Consider the following 13,996-nt stretch of genomic DNA (forward strand, 5'->3'; position numbering starts at 1 on the left):
TTTCACATGGGCCTGTTATAGCACCACCAGGAGGCCGATTTTTGCAACGACAAAAAAACTACAGAATTTGTCTAAAATCACGCAAATCGGTATACAGTATCTCTATAGTCATTAAACGAAACGGGTCTTTCAGATTTTCATATTCCATCCTGATTGGCTAAGATTGGCTTCCAAAGTTTGTCCGTTTTGAACAAAATGCCTTAACCCTCGTAGGGTCCTCGGGTCCTTTTGACCCGGTTTAACATTTTCAACATGAATTAAAAGTATGTAAACATTTTTTGTTCTCTATGAAACTTCTTCTATTTGCCTTATTTACTGTACTAAACATGTGATATGAAAATGAAAATTTTCATTTTCATGAAAATTAAAATTTTCACACAGGGCCTTCGGGTCAAAGTGACCCGAAGGCCCTGGGTGTGACTAAAACACGAAGACCCTACGAGGGTTAAATCATGAACACAGCGTACGATTTCCGTGAAAGTTTGCACGCACATTCTCACTACGTTCAGGAACAAATGCCACCCTTTTAAAATTGCCCTATTATAGCGCCACCAGGAGGCCGATTTATGCCGAACAAATTTTTTTATATTACTCCCACAAATTTTGCCCAAACATCATGCAAATCGGTACACATTATTTCTACAGTCAAGTGACCTGATTGGCGAATGCTGAACATTGCTGGCTCACAATAACCTGGCGGAGACCTAGGTAGAAAAAGTGCTCCTCGGAGCACAGCGCACATTTTCTAGTTTACATTGTGTTTAGATGTAGGTGTGTTTATATGATAATGGTAGATTACATTTATAGATTAAAAAATCACACCCTGTGTGAAGTGGGCGGTGTCTTGCTAGCTAATCACAATACTGAATGGAGTCAACCAATCATGTACAAAAGATAAATACATTTATTGAAACACTCTTTATGATGGACAAAACCATAACTTTACAAAAACCAATTTATGGTTTTTGTAAAGTTATGGTTGCTTATATAGGGCTATGCACATGTGTCATGTGACACTGGCCAATCACAGTCCTGAATAGATTGTGATTGGCCAATCACAGCGCAGGATAATTGTACAAATTTCCAAACCTCACTTTTAGGGCCGGTTTCACTGCCCAAGATATTTGTACATTTTTCCAAATCTCACTTATAGGGGCGGTTTCACCGCCCAAAAATGATACACATGTACCTGTGCTGGGACTGTTTAGAGTTTAGACAGTGGTCCCCAACCTTTTATGGATCAGGGCCCACTTGAAAATCTCCAAAATCATTCGCAACCCACCCATCTGACTACTTAACATGGTCAGATGGATGGGACGCGTGCATTTTCAGAAAATGTTTATTTTAATGACCAATCAATCAATTGTGTTCCGGCTTGGAACTATTAACATAGCATACTTTAAGTTCCTATTTATAGGTATCACAATGAATCAATAAAATCTTTTTTTGCCAATTTTGCCAATTATTTTGGGGCCCACAGGTTGGGAATCGCTGGTTTAGGGGATACTATACATGCATAATAAATGATTATTTATCAGGGGGTCTGCAGAAGGCTGACCCATCTTCTCTGTTAACAATCTTTGGGTTTTATGAAGGTCCAGCACCCTGGTCATGTGACCTGGAACTACAATGAAGGAGAGCACTTCCTGGGGGGGAGAACGCTCCAATCCGAGGGGTTTTAACCCATTCAATCCGGGAACGCGTCTGTGTCATTTTAGATTTCTTTGGACTATTAAAATAATAGCATATATACAAGCTCAGCGCACAGAGTGCTACAAGCTTGTACTGTAGGTCTGCTATTTTTGGAAAATCGTGAAAATTTGCCCGAATCTTTGAATATATATTTTTAAAGCAAACGTTTGTTAAAATATTTTGTTCCAGGGACCTCCAGAAGCAAAGACTTGAGTTAAAAATGTTCGCTTTAAAAATATATATATATTCAAAGATTTGCACAAATCTTCACGATTTTTCAAAAATAGCAGATCTACAAGCTCATAGAGCTTGTATATCTGCTATTTTTGAATAGCCAAAAAAAATCCCCCAAAAATCTAAAATGACACAGATGCGTTGCCGGATTGAATGGGTTAAGTCCGTTATTTTGGGGTATGGGGGGGGGGGGGTGTTAATGGGCGGCTAAAACCATGTCAAGGACTGGGGAGATAGCAAAGTTAATTACAACATCGCTGAAGACGGGGATTTTTTTCCTTCTTCTCCTCCCTGAGTCTGAATAAGTTTTTCATTAATGGTGTCGCGGAGATCAGCAGTTATCAGCACCTCCGGAGGGATAGTGTGCGGGGGGAAAACAATCACAGATTCTTTCACACAATTTCTCCATCTAATTTCCGACCGTGCATTTTCAGAGCAAAATTAATTTCCTCGGCTATCTAATAAATCAGAAACAAGTGATTGCTGTTGGTGCCAATCCGGGCGGGCACAATGAGATCTTTGCATTGTGTTCCTCTCTACACAGAATGAAATGTGTGTCCCCGCTGAGAGGGCCCAGAGACGTCATCCGGATTGGGGTTGTAAGTCTGCCAGGGATCCCCCCTTCACCACCACCACCACCACCATCACACATAGTGTGCCAGGAGCCCCCCGCCCACAGGCGCCCACAGGTGGTGGAAAAAGTACTACATTTTTTTACTTAAGTAAAAGTATCAATACTGCAATGTAGTCCGGAATTTTTAATTTACACGAGTAAAAGTACAAAAGTATTGGTATAAAATAGTCTTTAAAATACCAAAAGTAGAAAGTACTCATTGTGCAGAATGTCCCATTTCACAAGTTTTCAAATGTATAAAATTATTTTGAAAATAGCCGATCTACAAAATCACAATGCGTCGCATCGCGACGCATTGTGAGCTTGTAGATCGGCTATTTTCAAATAACCAAAATGTATATAGGGCTGAAGTGGTTAATGTATGTTTTGTAATAATAATCAAAATCTACAAAAAAAACTAGTAACTAAAGTTTTCAAATAATTGGAGTAAAAGTACAATATTTGCCTCTGAGATGTAGTGGAGTAGAAGTAAAAAAGTACTGAAAATTGGAAATACTCCAGTAAATAAAAAATCACACCCTGTGTGAAGTGGGCGGTGTCTTGCTAGCTAATCACAATACTGAATGGAGTCAACCAATCATGTACAAAAGATTATTGAAACACTCTTTAGGATGGACGAAACCATAACTTAAAAAAAAACATTTTTTTTTTTTTTTAAGTTATGGTTTCTTATATAGGGCTATGCACATGTGTCATGTGACACTGGCCAATCACAGTCCTGAATAGATTGTGATTGGCCAATCACGGTGCAGGGTTAGGCGGGGTAAATTTTTGGCCAATCACAGCGCAGGATAATTGTACAAATTTCCAAACCTCACTTATAGGGGCGGTTTCACCGCCCAAAAATACTTCAAAATTTTACTTAAGTACAGAAATTGAGTAAATGTACTTAGTTACTTTACACCACTGCCCACAGGCTCATGCCTAACCATCACACATATCGTCACTGTCGGGCAGAAACCATGTACTGTATGTCCAAAACCATTACTTAAAAACAAAACAATAGAAATATCTAGATGTATTTGTCAGTCCCGGGTCTGCGGAGGACGTGCCAAATATCTGTGTGTTTGGGGGGAGTGTAAGTGTAGCTTCCCTGATTGACCAACACAACCCGACAGCGTGTATGATGGAAGTCTAATCACAATGTCAGCCGTTTCTGACGACATCAGGGAACCCAGTATCTCCATATTTAGTCCATCGGCTGTACTTAGTGGGCACTGGGTAATCTGACAACGGGTACTCTATACGGGTATTGTATAAACGGGTGGGGAATGCATTCCCGACTCGCATCCTTCACGACTTCCGTGGCCCCCCCGAGTATGCCGGCGCCCGAAGGGTAGTGGTGGACAGTAACTAAGCACATTTACTTGAGTACTGTACTAAACATTTTGGAAGTATTAAAAATAATTATATATAAAAAAAAAAAAAAAAAGCACTTTCACTCTGCTATATTTTAAATAGAAATATTGCACTAAATGTCAATGCAGCAGTGCAATGATATTAAATAGAACATTTACTTTGCAATTTTGAATGTACTACTACTATTATTAGTTAAGTACTTTGCCCACCACTGCCGAAGGGTGATAATCATTATCACTTACTATCTCCCTCCGCCGTCAATGACATAATCACATCCACCACGTTAAACTGGGATTTTGACCCAGAGGTGAGGATTTGATCCAATGCACGATAACTGTGTACAGTAAGTTAATGTAATCCTTGTGGTACTGTATTCCCTGACAGTATGTATGCTCTGCTCAGAATGTTTTCTATTCTGTGAGCTCAAATAATTTGCTGAAAGCCGGAGAAAGCGCCTCCTCAGGTCCCACTATCTGTTGGGAGTGATATGTGGAATGAAATGGTCTCAATAGAGCTGTTTTAGATTGGAATGTCCAAGCAGGGGGCGGGGGGGGGGGGGGGCACGCATGTGTGCAAATACACATTGTGCGCGTGTGCATGTGAATGTGTGTTTGCCTAATTGGACGTACACAGCAAAATTTACTGCAATTCTGAATGTAGAACAGGAACCAAATGGACCCTTATGGGTCTGTAACTCCAAGTTTGGTTCCATTTGTACACTCTCTGAGTCAAATGAACACTGAGGTTTTACTGTGGGTACTACAGAGCTCTCCAGGTCCAGTGTGGAAAAGCAACTACAGTGTGTGTGTGTGTGTGTGTGTGTGTGTGTGTGTGTGTGTGTGTGTGTGTGTGTGTGTGTGTGTGTGTGTTCGTGACTGATCCGTGACACCCGTGTCCCTGTAAAGTTTCCAGTGCAGGTGTAATTCCCTGTAAAATGCCCTATAATTTACTGCCCTTTGGGAGCACACTGTCTCTGGGCGTGAAAATCAATAGGGTGGCGGAGAGGGATTGGGTGTGTGTGCGCGTGCGTTTGTGCGTGTATGTGTGTGTGTGAGCGTGCGTTTGTGTGCATGTGTCTGTCTGTGTCTGTGTCTGTGTGTGTGTGTGTGTGTGTGTGTGTGTGTGTGTGTGTGTGTGTGTGTGCGAACAGACACTGCAGCAGCAGTTAGGGTAATTCTGTAATGGCAGGGGATGAGGTCCACGATATCTAACGCTCTATCTGAAACAGATAAATGTTTTACAACACCATCATTTAACCCTTCCTACACACTGCACTCTGCTTGCTCGCACACACACACACACACACACACACACACACACACACACACACACACACACACACACACACACACACACACACACACACACACACACACACACACACACACACACACACACACACACACACACACTGGAGGATCTATCCAGGGACCTCCCCTGGAGCTGAGGCCCAGACTGGGGCTGGCGGGGGGTGTGTGGGGTACGTTAGGTTCGTCCAACTAGGATCCCCCTCAACCTCCCTGGATGTGCATTCAGACTCCTAATGCTCTGTAACCTTGTAGAGATAGCCCGAGGCGTCTGAGCGTATAGCCGATGTTCAAAACCCAGCCCCCCGGTTGTTTCAAAGGGAAGCCATGCGGAAAACATGCATTGAATCTTACAAGATACTGCATGTATAATGTAGCATACATCACATAATATAGGCCCATGAATAATAATGGGCCTAATACAGAGCACCTCTGAGCATGCAGACTAGGTAATTCTTGGGATGGCTTCTGAAGGGGAAGTAAAGAGTATCAACATGGAAGTTTAAGGGATAAAGGAAGATAATGGTGCCTTTGTGTGGCGAACCTGTCATTCAGAATCAATCAGAATATCACATAATTGCCCCTTTTACCCTATTGCTAATAACAGGGCCAATGAACACTAGTTTCATGAGAGCCAGAATATTGTCACTTTCGGGCAGAACCTTGAATATTTTTGAATGCCCTATTTTATACCTAATCGTATGACAGCAAAAGTAGAGAAAATATCTGATCCACAAGTTCCACAACGCTTGTGAGCTTTTCTGTTATTGCTGAATTTTTTTTAAACATTTGAACAGTTTTTAACCTCGCATCAACACCAGGTTAAGGTTTAAAGTGGTTAAGTGAGTCTTTGGGTTTGATAAATATTTCACCAAATAATCCACAAAGATAGATGAAATGTTCACCTGCAAATTGTGGGATCAAATCATCACCTCCAAGTCACTTCGTCCAGTCTGATTATTGTCATATTGCAAATAAAAAATAATAAAACCAGATATCACATGCAAAAGCATGCAGTAATATATCAATTATTCACAGTACAGAGTACAGTTGGAGCAGTTGGGGTTCAATCCATTGGCATTCACAGTTACAGTTTTTCTATGTGTGGGGCTTTTTTGTTTTGTTTATTATTTGTACCCCTTTATTCAGTGTGCGTGTGTGTGGGTGCGCGTGCATTCGTTCGTTCATTTATGTGCACAAGAGAGAGAAGGAAACAGCAGGATCCCTTCTCAGAGACACTGTACACATTTGTACACTCTCAGAGTTAAATTAACACTAAGAATTTTACTGTGTAGAGGTTAACACGGCGAAGGTCAACACTGTGTCATAAAATCACGAAACAAGACTGCAAGTGTAACCTGAAAAAACTAGGCAGACTTTTATTTATACACTCTGTACTGTTGATAATTCAAGTGGCACAAAACAGTCGGTTGTCCTCCCTCTTGTTTGAGAGACAACCTCACAATAGACGGGGGAAGGGGTGGGAGGGCTGGCATGGGGGCGGTCGAGAGGGAAGGAATCAAGGTTAGTAGACTAATAAAAGTTTCTTTACTCTGCAACACCTGGTTGTATACCATTTCATTTCATTTCTACTCCACTTCGAGTCGCCCCTTGTAAAAACCAGCTCTCAACACCAGCGCTCGCTGACCTCAGAATAGCCCCACTAACATGAAAGGCCCTTTATCTGTTCCAGGTGTGGACAGACACACTATGAATGTGGCGGTGTGTGTGTGTGTGCGTGTGTGTGTGTGTGTGTGTGTGTGTGTGTGTGTGTGTGTGTGTGTGTGTGTGTGTGTGTGTGTGTGTTTCTGTAAGTACTATTGTCCTAGTATACATATCTGTATGTATACATGTGTGTGTATGGGAGGTGGCTTGGGGCCAGAGACCATATGTTTACACACGCACGCACACACACGCAAAGACAGTAACAGACACATAAATACACACTACTATAGGAGCTCAACAACATGCTGAAGAGCAGTGACTCTCTCCTCTCTCTCTATCTCTCTCACTCTGTCTGACTGCGGGGTGAACTTGACCCCTCACCCTTGACCCCCGAGACTCGGCTCAGCGCTGGCTGGGGTGGGGACCCCATGGGCGGGGCCGCTGAGGGTGCAGATGTGAGGGAGGGGCTCGCTGCGGGACAGACTCCCCTCCGACAAAGGCAGAAATTCAATTGGGTGCATATTAGTGTCCAAGTAGTTGAGTATCACTCATTCTGGCTAACTGGAAACATCTTGTCCTGTGCGCTCGGGGCAGCTTCCATTAACCTCTAAAACACCAGGAGGGCCGGGGGTTGAACGGGTCACTTAAAAGAGCTCTCGGCCTTAACTTCACCAGCAGCTCTCTATTTTTAACCTGTGATACATATCGCTGTGGTCATTATTTTCAATGTTTTTTTGTCCTGCGCTGTCAAACGCCTTGCAGGTTTGATGTATGAACGGTGGTCCATCACTTATATTTCTCCCCAGGACGACCAATGAGTGTGCGGTTCCCTGCAGTGTCCCAGACAGAGACGGATAGCTGGGCCCGTCCCAGGCCATGGGCACCAGGGGACTGTTCTCAGGACAAGGCTTAAGCCGGATTTATATGCGCCGGAGATGTGCACCGAAAAATAGTTGATCTACAAGCTCACAGTCACAGCTGTGAACTTGCAGTTGTGAGGTTGTAGATCCAACTATTTCGGGTGCGAGACACCGCACACGACAAGGTATAAAGTATCCAGCCTTTTACAAATGGGTGTGAGAGGGATGGGACGAGGCTGAACACAGGCTGATACTCCACAGAGCTGCTCGTCTCGTCGAGTGTCATCTTGGCAGATTGGAAGTATCCTAAATGAGGATAAACCACAGATTTACATTGCAATATTTCAAATTTGGCGAGTCTACAGTAAGAGGATACGCAGGAGGACACATTAACCTGCTGGTTGAATATTGATCTAAACATCTCGTGCTGTGGACTTTGCCTAAACATGCAAAACCACAACGGAACAGCCAAAGAGCTGGATCAAACTCCCCTTCCGCAACGGCGCTTCATAGCAAATTAAAAAAAACAAGGAGGGGAAAATCACACTGAAAATTGGGTCCCATCACTCTGCAACAAGCAGAACCCCGGCGCCTTTTTCTCCCCCTGCCATCCCCAATGTCTCTTTTCTCCACAATCAGTGTCAGAAGAAGCGGCGAGGAACGGTTTGTGAGAAACACTTATCTAGCACAGCGGCAGAGCCCTGTTCCTACACCCTTTATCTCACCAGGAGATGGAATTCAATATACAAAAACCCCATCATGCAGCAGCATCACGCCAGCGCCGGGGAGAAGGGCAGGGTTGCCAGGTAATTGGTTGGTGGTGGACGAACACAAGGTTTGAGACTACCCGTGGAGGAGTGGAGATTACAGCAAAGGGTGTGTGTGTGTGTGTGTGTGTGTGTTGGGGGGGAGGGAGGGGAGGGAGGGACGGCTTCTTGACAATCTTTCTCTGCATCCCCCCTTCTCCTTCCATCCACCCATCCCTACCCCACCCTCTCATGTAATCTGTAGCCCCACAATGCACATGCATGCGTGTGTGCATGCGTGCGTGCGTGCGTGCGTGCGTGTGTGTGGTGAGGGGGGGGGCTTTTAGTTCCAGCTCTAATAACAACGCATGTCACAATGCAAACCACCCCAAAAAAAAGGGGGGAAATGCCAGCACCGTTGGTTCTTTTCTTCTCGTTATTCCCCGTGCACATTAATTAGGAAAATCACTCACATTCATGACATTTAAATTAAAATTACAGCAAGATAATGTCATAACAAGAAATTGAATATCATTACGGATCAAAAATTATTCCTTTCCTTGGGAGATAATGTAAAGGGGACTTGGGTGGGGGGACGACAACGACGACACACATGCATGTGAAAAGAAGTCGCAGAAGAAGGACGAGTGCACAGGAAATCCAGCCATACATACATGGCTTCCCTCTCCTTCCCTTCTCCTTCTAGCCCAGATAACAGCGGCTGGAGGAGTGGGAGATAAAGAAGCGAGATGCGTGAGAAAGAGAGAAAAGGGAAAAAAAGTCATTTCTCTGATTTATTTATGATGCAATGAAGGTATGCTGAACGCATCAGAACATGCAGCAGTGGTCATACTGTCAGGGAAGATGAAGTGGCTTCATACTCGAGTGAGCGAGTGAACAAGGGGGGGCGAAAGAGAGAGAGAGAGGCAGAGACAGAGAGAATTAAGTCCGATTTATACTTCATCACACAGCGGTGTCGCACGTCGAAAACAGCAGACCTACAAGCTCACGGCGCGTGGCATCCGCAACGCGTTATGAGCTTGTAGCTCTGCCATTTTTGACGCGCGACACCGTCATGCGACGGAGCATAAATGAGGCTTTAAAGGGGGGGAGAGGGAGAGGCGGGTGGCTGTACTGCAGAAGGGTGTTAACCATCTCATCTCTACCGCACCACCGCACTCACCACAAAATGGCCACTTCGTTCCTTCTGACGGCCAGCGCCGGGAGGGGGGCCATCTGTACCGCCGCTATCTCATCTCCCACCTCCGTAGCTCATTCTTCAACCTGGGCTATTTCTCATATTTATGGACTGGGTTTCATACAGCACCCCGCTGACTGGCTTTTTTACCTGCACATCTTTTATACCCAGAAGAAATCTCTTCAATTATATTTATTTCTGACCTAAAAACTAACTTGACGTCATGCTGAAATCACAGAATTGCAATTGCTTTCAAAGGCGGTAGACAAATAAAAATGAGAGTCCTGTGCAGTTAATGCTGTAATATGTATGGCAAACTAGGGAGATGAAAGGCCATTAAACAACATTACATCAAAAAAATATACAGTAGCTATGTATGATTCATAGATTTGTACAGTATAATGCTTGAGAGCTGCATTAAAAAAAATAACTACTGGGTGGATGGCAGAGCGAAACCAATGCAGGTAGCAGAGCTATTGCTTTAGAATACAGACAGGAGATGAGCTCTTGTCCAGGGCAACATCCCCCTCTGCAGGCAAAGAGAACCCAATCATTTTACACAAACATCCTGTTTATTAAAACTAAGATGGAGCCTCGGAGGCCATTTCCTACTTTACTCCAAAGACATTTCATGTTATTCAAATTTCATTTGCAAAAACAATTTATAAAAACTTAAGAAAAATAATAATAATATTAATAAATAAATATTGACATTAATTCACGTAAGATCAATAGCAGAATGTAGAGATGACACCATATGTACGTATTAATCAGTGTGCATGCTGGAAACATCAGCCTGATAGGGTTAGTTGGGATGGCAGGGTTACTTTAAAAAAAAAAATGTATAGCAAAAGTTTACGTTATTCCCCACATTCCCATGTGGTGGAAGAAAAAGGGCAATTTGTTTACTTAAGTAAAAGCAGCAATACCAGAATGTAGAAATACTCTGTTAAAAGTAAAAGTCCTGTATTTTGTACTTGAGTAAAAGTACAAAAGTATTGCCAACAAAATGTACTTAAAGTACCAAAAGTAGAAGTACTCATTTTTTTAAAGATATTTCAAAATGTGCAGCAGATCTACAAGCATGATCAAAATAGCAGATCTACAAGCTCACAATGCGTTGCACTCCGGCGTGTTGGGAGCTTCTGGATCGGCTATTTTCAAACAGCTGAAGTCCGATTAGCCCCACAATGAGGGGATTTGTATTAATAATATAAATCTGCAAGTAAATAACAAGTAACTTAAGGTTTCAAATAATTGTAGTGGAGTAAAAAGTACGACATTTGCCCCTGAGATGTAGTGAACAAGAAGTATCAAAAAATGGAAACACTCAAGTAAAAGTACCTCAAAGTTGTACTAAGTCCAGTGCTAAAGTAAATGTACGTATTTACTTTCCACCACAGCACATTTCCCAATTCAACCTTAATTCTACCAATTCTGCCCTTATGATTATGCGAGCAGAGCAATTTCCACAGACAAGCTGAAATCACCTTGACGCAACACTTATATAACCAGAAAACCTTCCCTTCCTTGTAATGCTCCAGCGAAGATTTATTAACAGTTTTCAACCCAGCATGTATCTGAAAAATACCGGTGATTTCATATAATTTAATGGGTCACAGATGGTCCAAATTCAAACTGCTCGGTCAGAAAATAGCCTTAAATGTGCTGTGCTTTCTAATATTGCTGGCACTCCAGACAGATGGGAATACAGTGGAATGGAGCATAAATGTACTTTTCATATTTCCAGGTCTGCTCTGAATCTCCACCTTGTAGGTGATAAAAATTGGACGTCTGCAGCTTCGATTCAAATAAGCTGGAGAAATGCAGTACACATTCATCTTAATGCTGCAGAAAGAGAGAAGGCAAGCGACGGAGAGAGGAGGGGAGTGGTTGTGGATAGCGAGCTCCCAGTGAGTCGCAGCTCTCCTGAGTGGTTCAAATAGCAAAATGTACTCAAGGGAAATATCACTCACAACTCTCATCCACACACTGCACACCTGTTGAATTGGTTTTCTTTCCAAATGAAGGCTACACCCATTGGTCAGTTCCTTAATGTCTGGGCTACAAAGGCATAAAAAAAAGTTAAAGTTGGCTGAAAATCACCTGCAAACAATCAAATCATGGATGGTCATGGCAGACAAAATGTCTCCCTGGTGAAAAGTACTGACCTACACATTCATAAAGACGAAGGCGGCGATCAAACTGTCTCTCCCATCTCACACTGTTCTGGTTTGTTGCTGCGCTACAGAACTCAGCAGATCATTTCAACTCCATTAAGTTTGAAACAAGGCCTTTGATAACTCTATGTGTCCTGTCATCTTCATGAAAACTTATCTTTAGTTTAGTCCAACCACTTATGTTATACTTTAACCCCCCCCCCCCACAATGTTCTATGTTCTTATGTCTTATGTCCTTTCACGTCTCAGAGTGTCAAGATGCAAAAAAGACACATGAACTTGATGCAGAGGTGCAATTTGGTTAATTTCCCTCGTTCATAAATCATAACAGTACAGTATTAAGATTAACACAGATTACGGAACAGCAGTCGTTCAAAAGTGTCAGGGCTTCCATTTTTTTAGTCTTCTTTATGCATTAAATGTGTTTAAAAAGCATTCTTAATGTTTGCTAGCGATCAATATCTCTTCATTATTATTCTGCTCAGGCAATAAGAAATATCAAATTGATAAAATCCCCTATGCTTATGCTATTTTTTTTCCACAACGATTTATCCGGCGATTGACCTGGCACTTTTGCTCCTGTGTTATTGAAGACTTTGCGGCTGAGCCGTTGAATCAACTGATGCTTTAGCACAAGCGCTCAACTCCGAGGTTATTTCTTCAGGATTTCCGTTCAATTCTTTAAAGACGGGCTAACGTTTGGAATACACATTATACATAAAAATGCAGGCAAATAAACTAACAAAAGTTGGGGGGATCGCTGGCATCAAAGCGTCCTTGGGCCGGCTTGGACCGAGCGGTGAGCCCTGTGTCTTTGCGAGCAGGAGCTTGGAGATGTTCGGCACATTTCAGAGCCCTGCTTTAGGGGTTTGCAGGAGCTTATCCACAGGTCTTTGAAGCCCAGAACCCACCTGCTCCAATCCCAGCAGTGCTGCCCCTCTGATTTCCAGGCTGTGGTTCCATTGGTCAACACAAACAGCACCTATGAGCCTCATCCCTGGGGGAGCTCCTGTTTATTACTGACCAAAGTCAGGATGGGGGCTCTACACCACCCTTCAAAGAACAGCCAGCAAATATGCTCCTATGAAATGTGAATCCATCAGGGTGGGTTGCTGGGAATTTGAAATTATTCAAGCTGTATAAATCTGTCAAACAAGGTTCAGCATGTCTTCACGCAATCTACCATAATGAAAGTGAGATAGAAATCCAAAAAAGACAATATAAACTTGGGCTGTAGTGAGAGGGCAGAGGGCATACTGTATATAGCTTCATGTAGTATGCATCCGTACACTCCACTAAAAGCATTTACTTTGTTCATACCTTTACAATGCGCCTCTCTGTCATTTTCCCCCACCTCTCCCTAACACAAAGCAACACACCATTGTAATTGAAAACCCAATATGAGATTGAAACATAATGTTGGTGTACAGTGTATGAATAGAAAGGAAAAGAGATGCAATACACACTCCTGAGGTATCTGCTGTAAAAGAGAGAGAGAGATATATATACACCGTGTTTTTTTCAATTACTTTTTTCATTATTACATTTTTTCATTTCCCCCAAAATTATAAAAAATAAATGAAAAAAAGGAATTCACGCATTAGAAGGACAATATCAGTCACCAGAGCCAAGCACTGGTGTTTTCAATGAATCTAACATGGAGTTTGAAGTTACAATGGGTTTGTATAGGAAGGGGGCGTGTCTATTAAAATGAATATCAAATATCTAAATACTGAATAAAGCAACTTGAAAACTGTCTGGGGTGCTCGCCAAAGCCAGAGTAGACATTAAAATGACCCCAAACATGTTTGAAAGTGAAATATCCCTTTAAATCATCATAAAATGGGCAGTATGGTAGAAAATGGGTTTCATCCTCCACTTTGCCAAGTTCACAATGGCCACATAGTCTCAGATCTAATTCTGTTCCAGTGTACCGTACTGTTGCAATATGTAGTGGTAATATTCCAGAGCGAAAATGCACACAGAGATCGCTGGCTCTTACAATTAATACGTCCCGGTTTTGCCCAGAATGAAAATAATGCGCACGCACACGCACACACACACACACACACACACACACACACACACACACACACACACACACACACACACACACACACA

General features: G+C 42.6%; 1 protein-coding gene across 1 annotated transcript in view; it reads left to right on the top strand.

Moving 5' to 3' along the window:
* Nucleotides 1–13,996, top strand: part of hnf4b (hepatic nuclear factor 4, beta) — a gene marked incomplete at both ends in the record, with an annotated part of 130,180 nt that overhangs the window by 52,292 nt on the left and 63,892 nt on the right. The window contains 2 exons of the mRNA XM_080432684.1: nt 2,471–2,627; nt 8,391–8,557. Of these exons, the coding sequence (XP_080288810.1) occupies nt 2,471–2,627; nt 8,391–8,557 (324 nt within the window). The remainder of the gene's footprint in view (nt 1–2,470; nt 2,628–8,390; nt 8,558–13,996) is intronic.

This window comes from Gymnoscopelus braueri, assembly GCF_963280865.1.
Source record: "Gymnoscopelus braueri genome assembly, chromosome: 1".
In the NCBI taxonomy this organism is placed as follows: Eukaryota; Metazoa; Chordata; class Actinopteri; order Myctophiformes; family Myctophidae; genus Gymnoscopelus; species Gymnoscopelus braueri.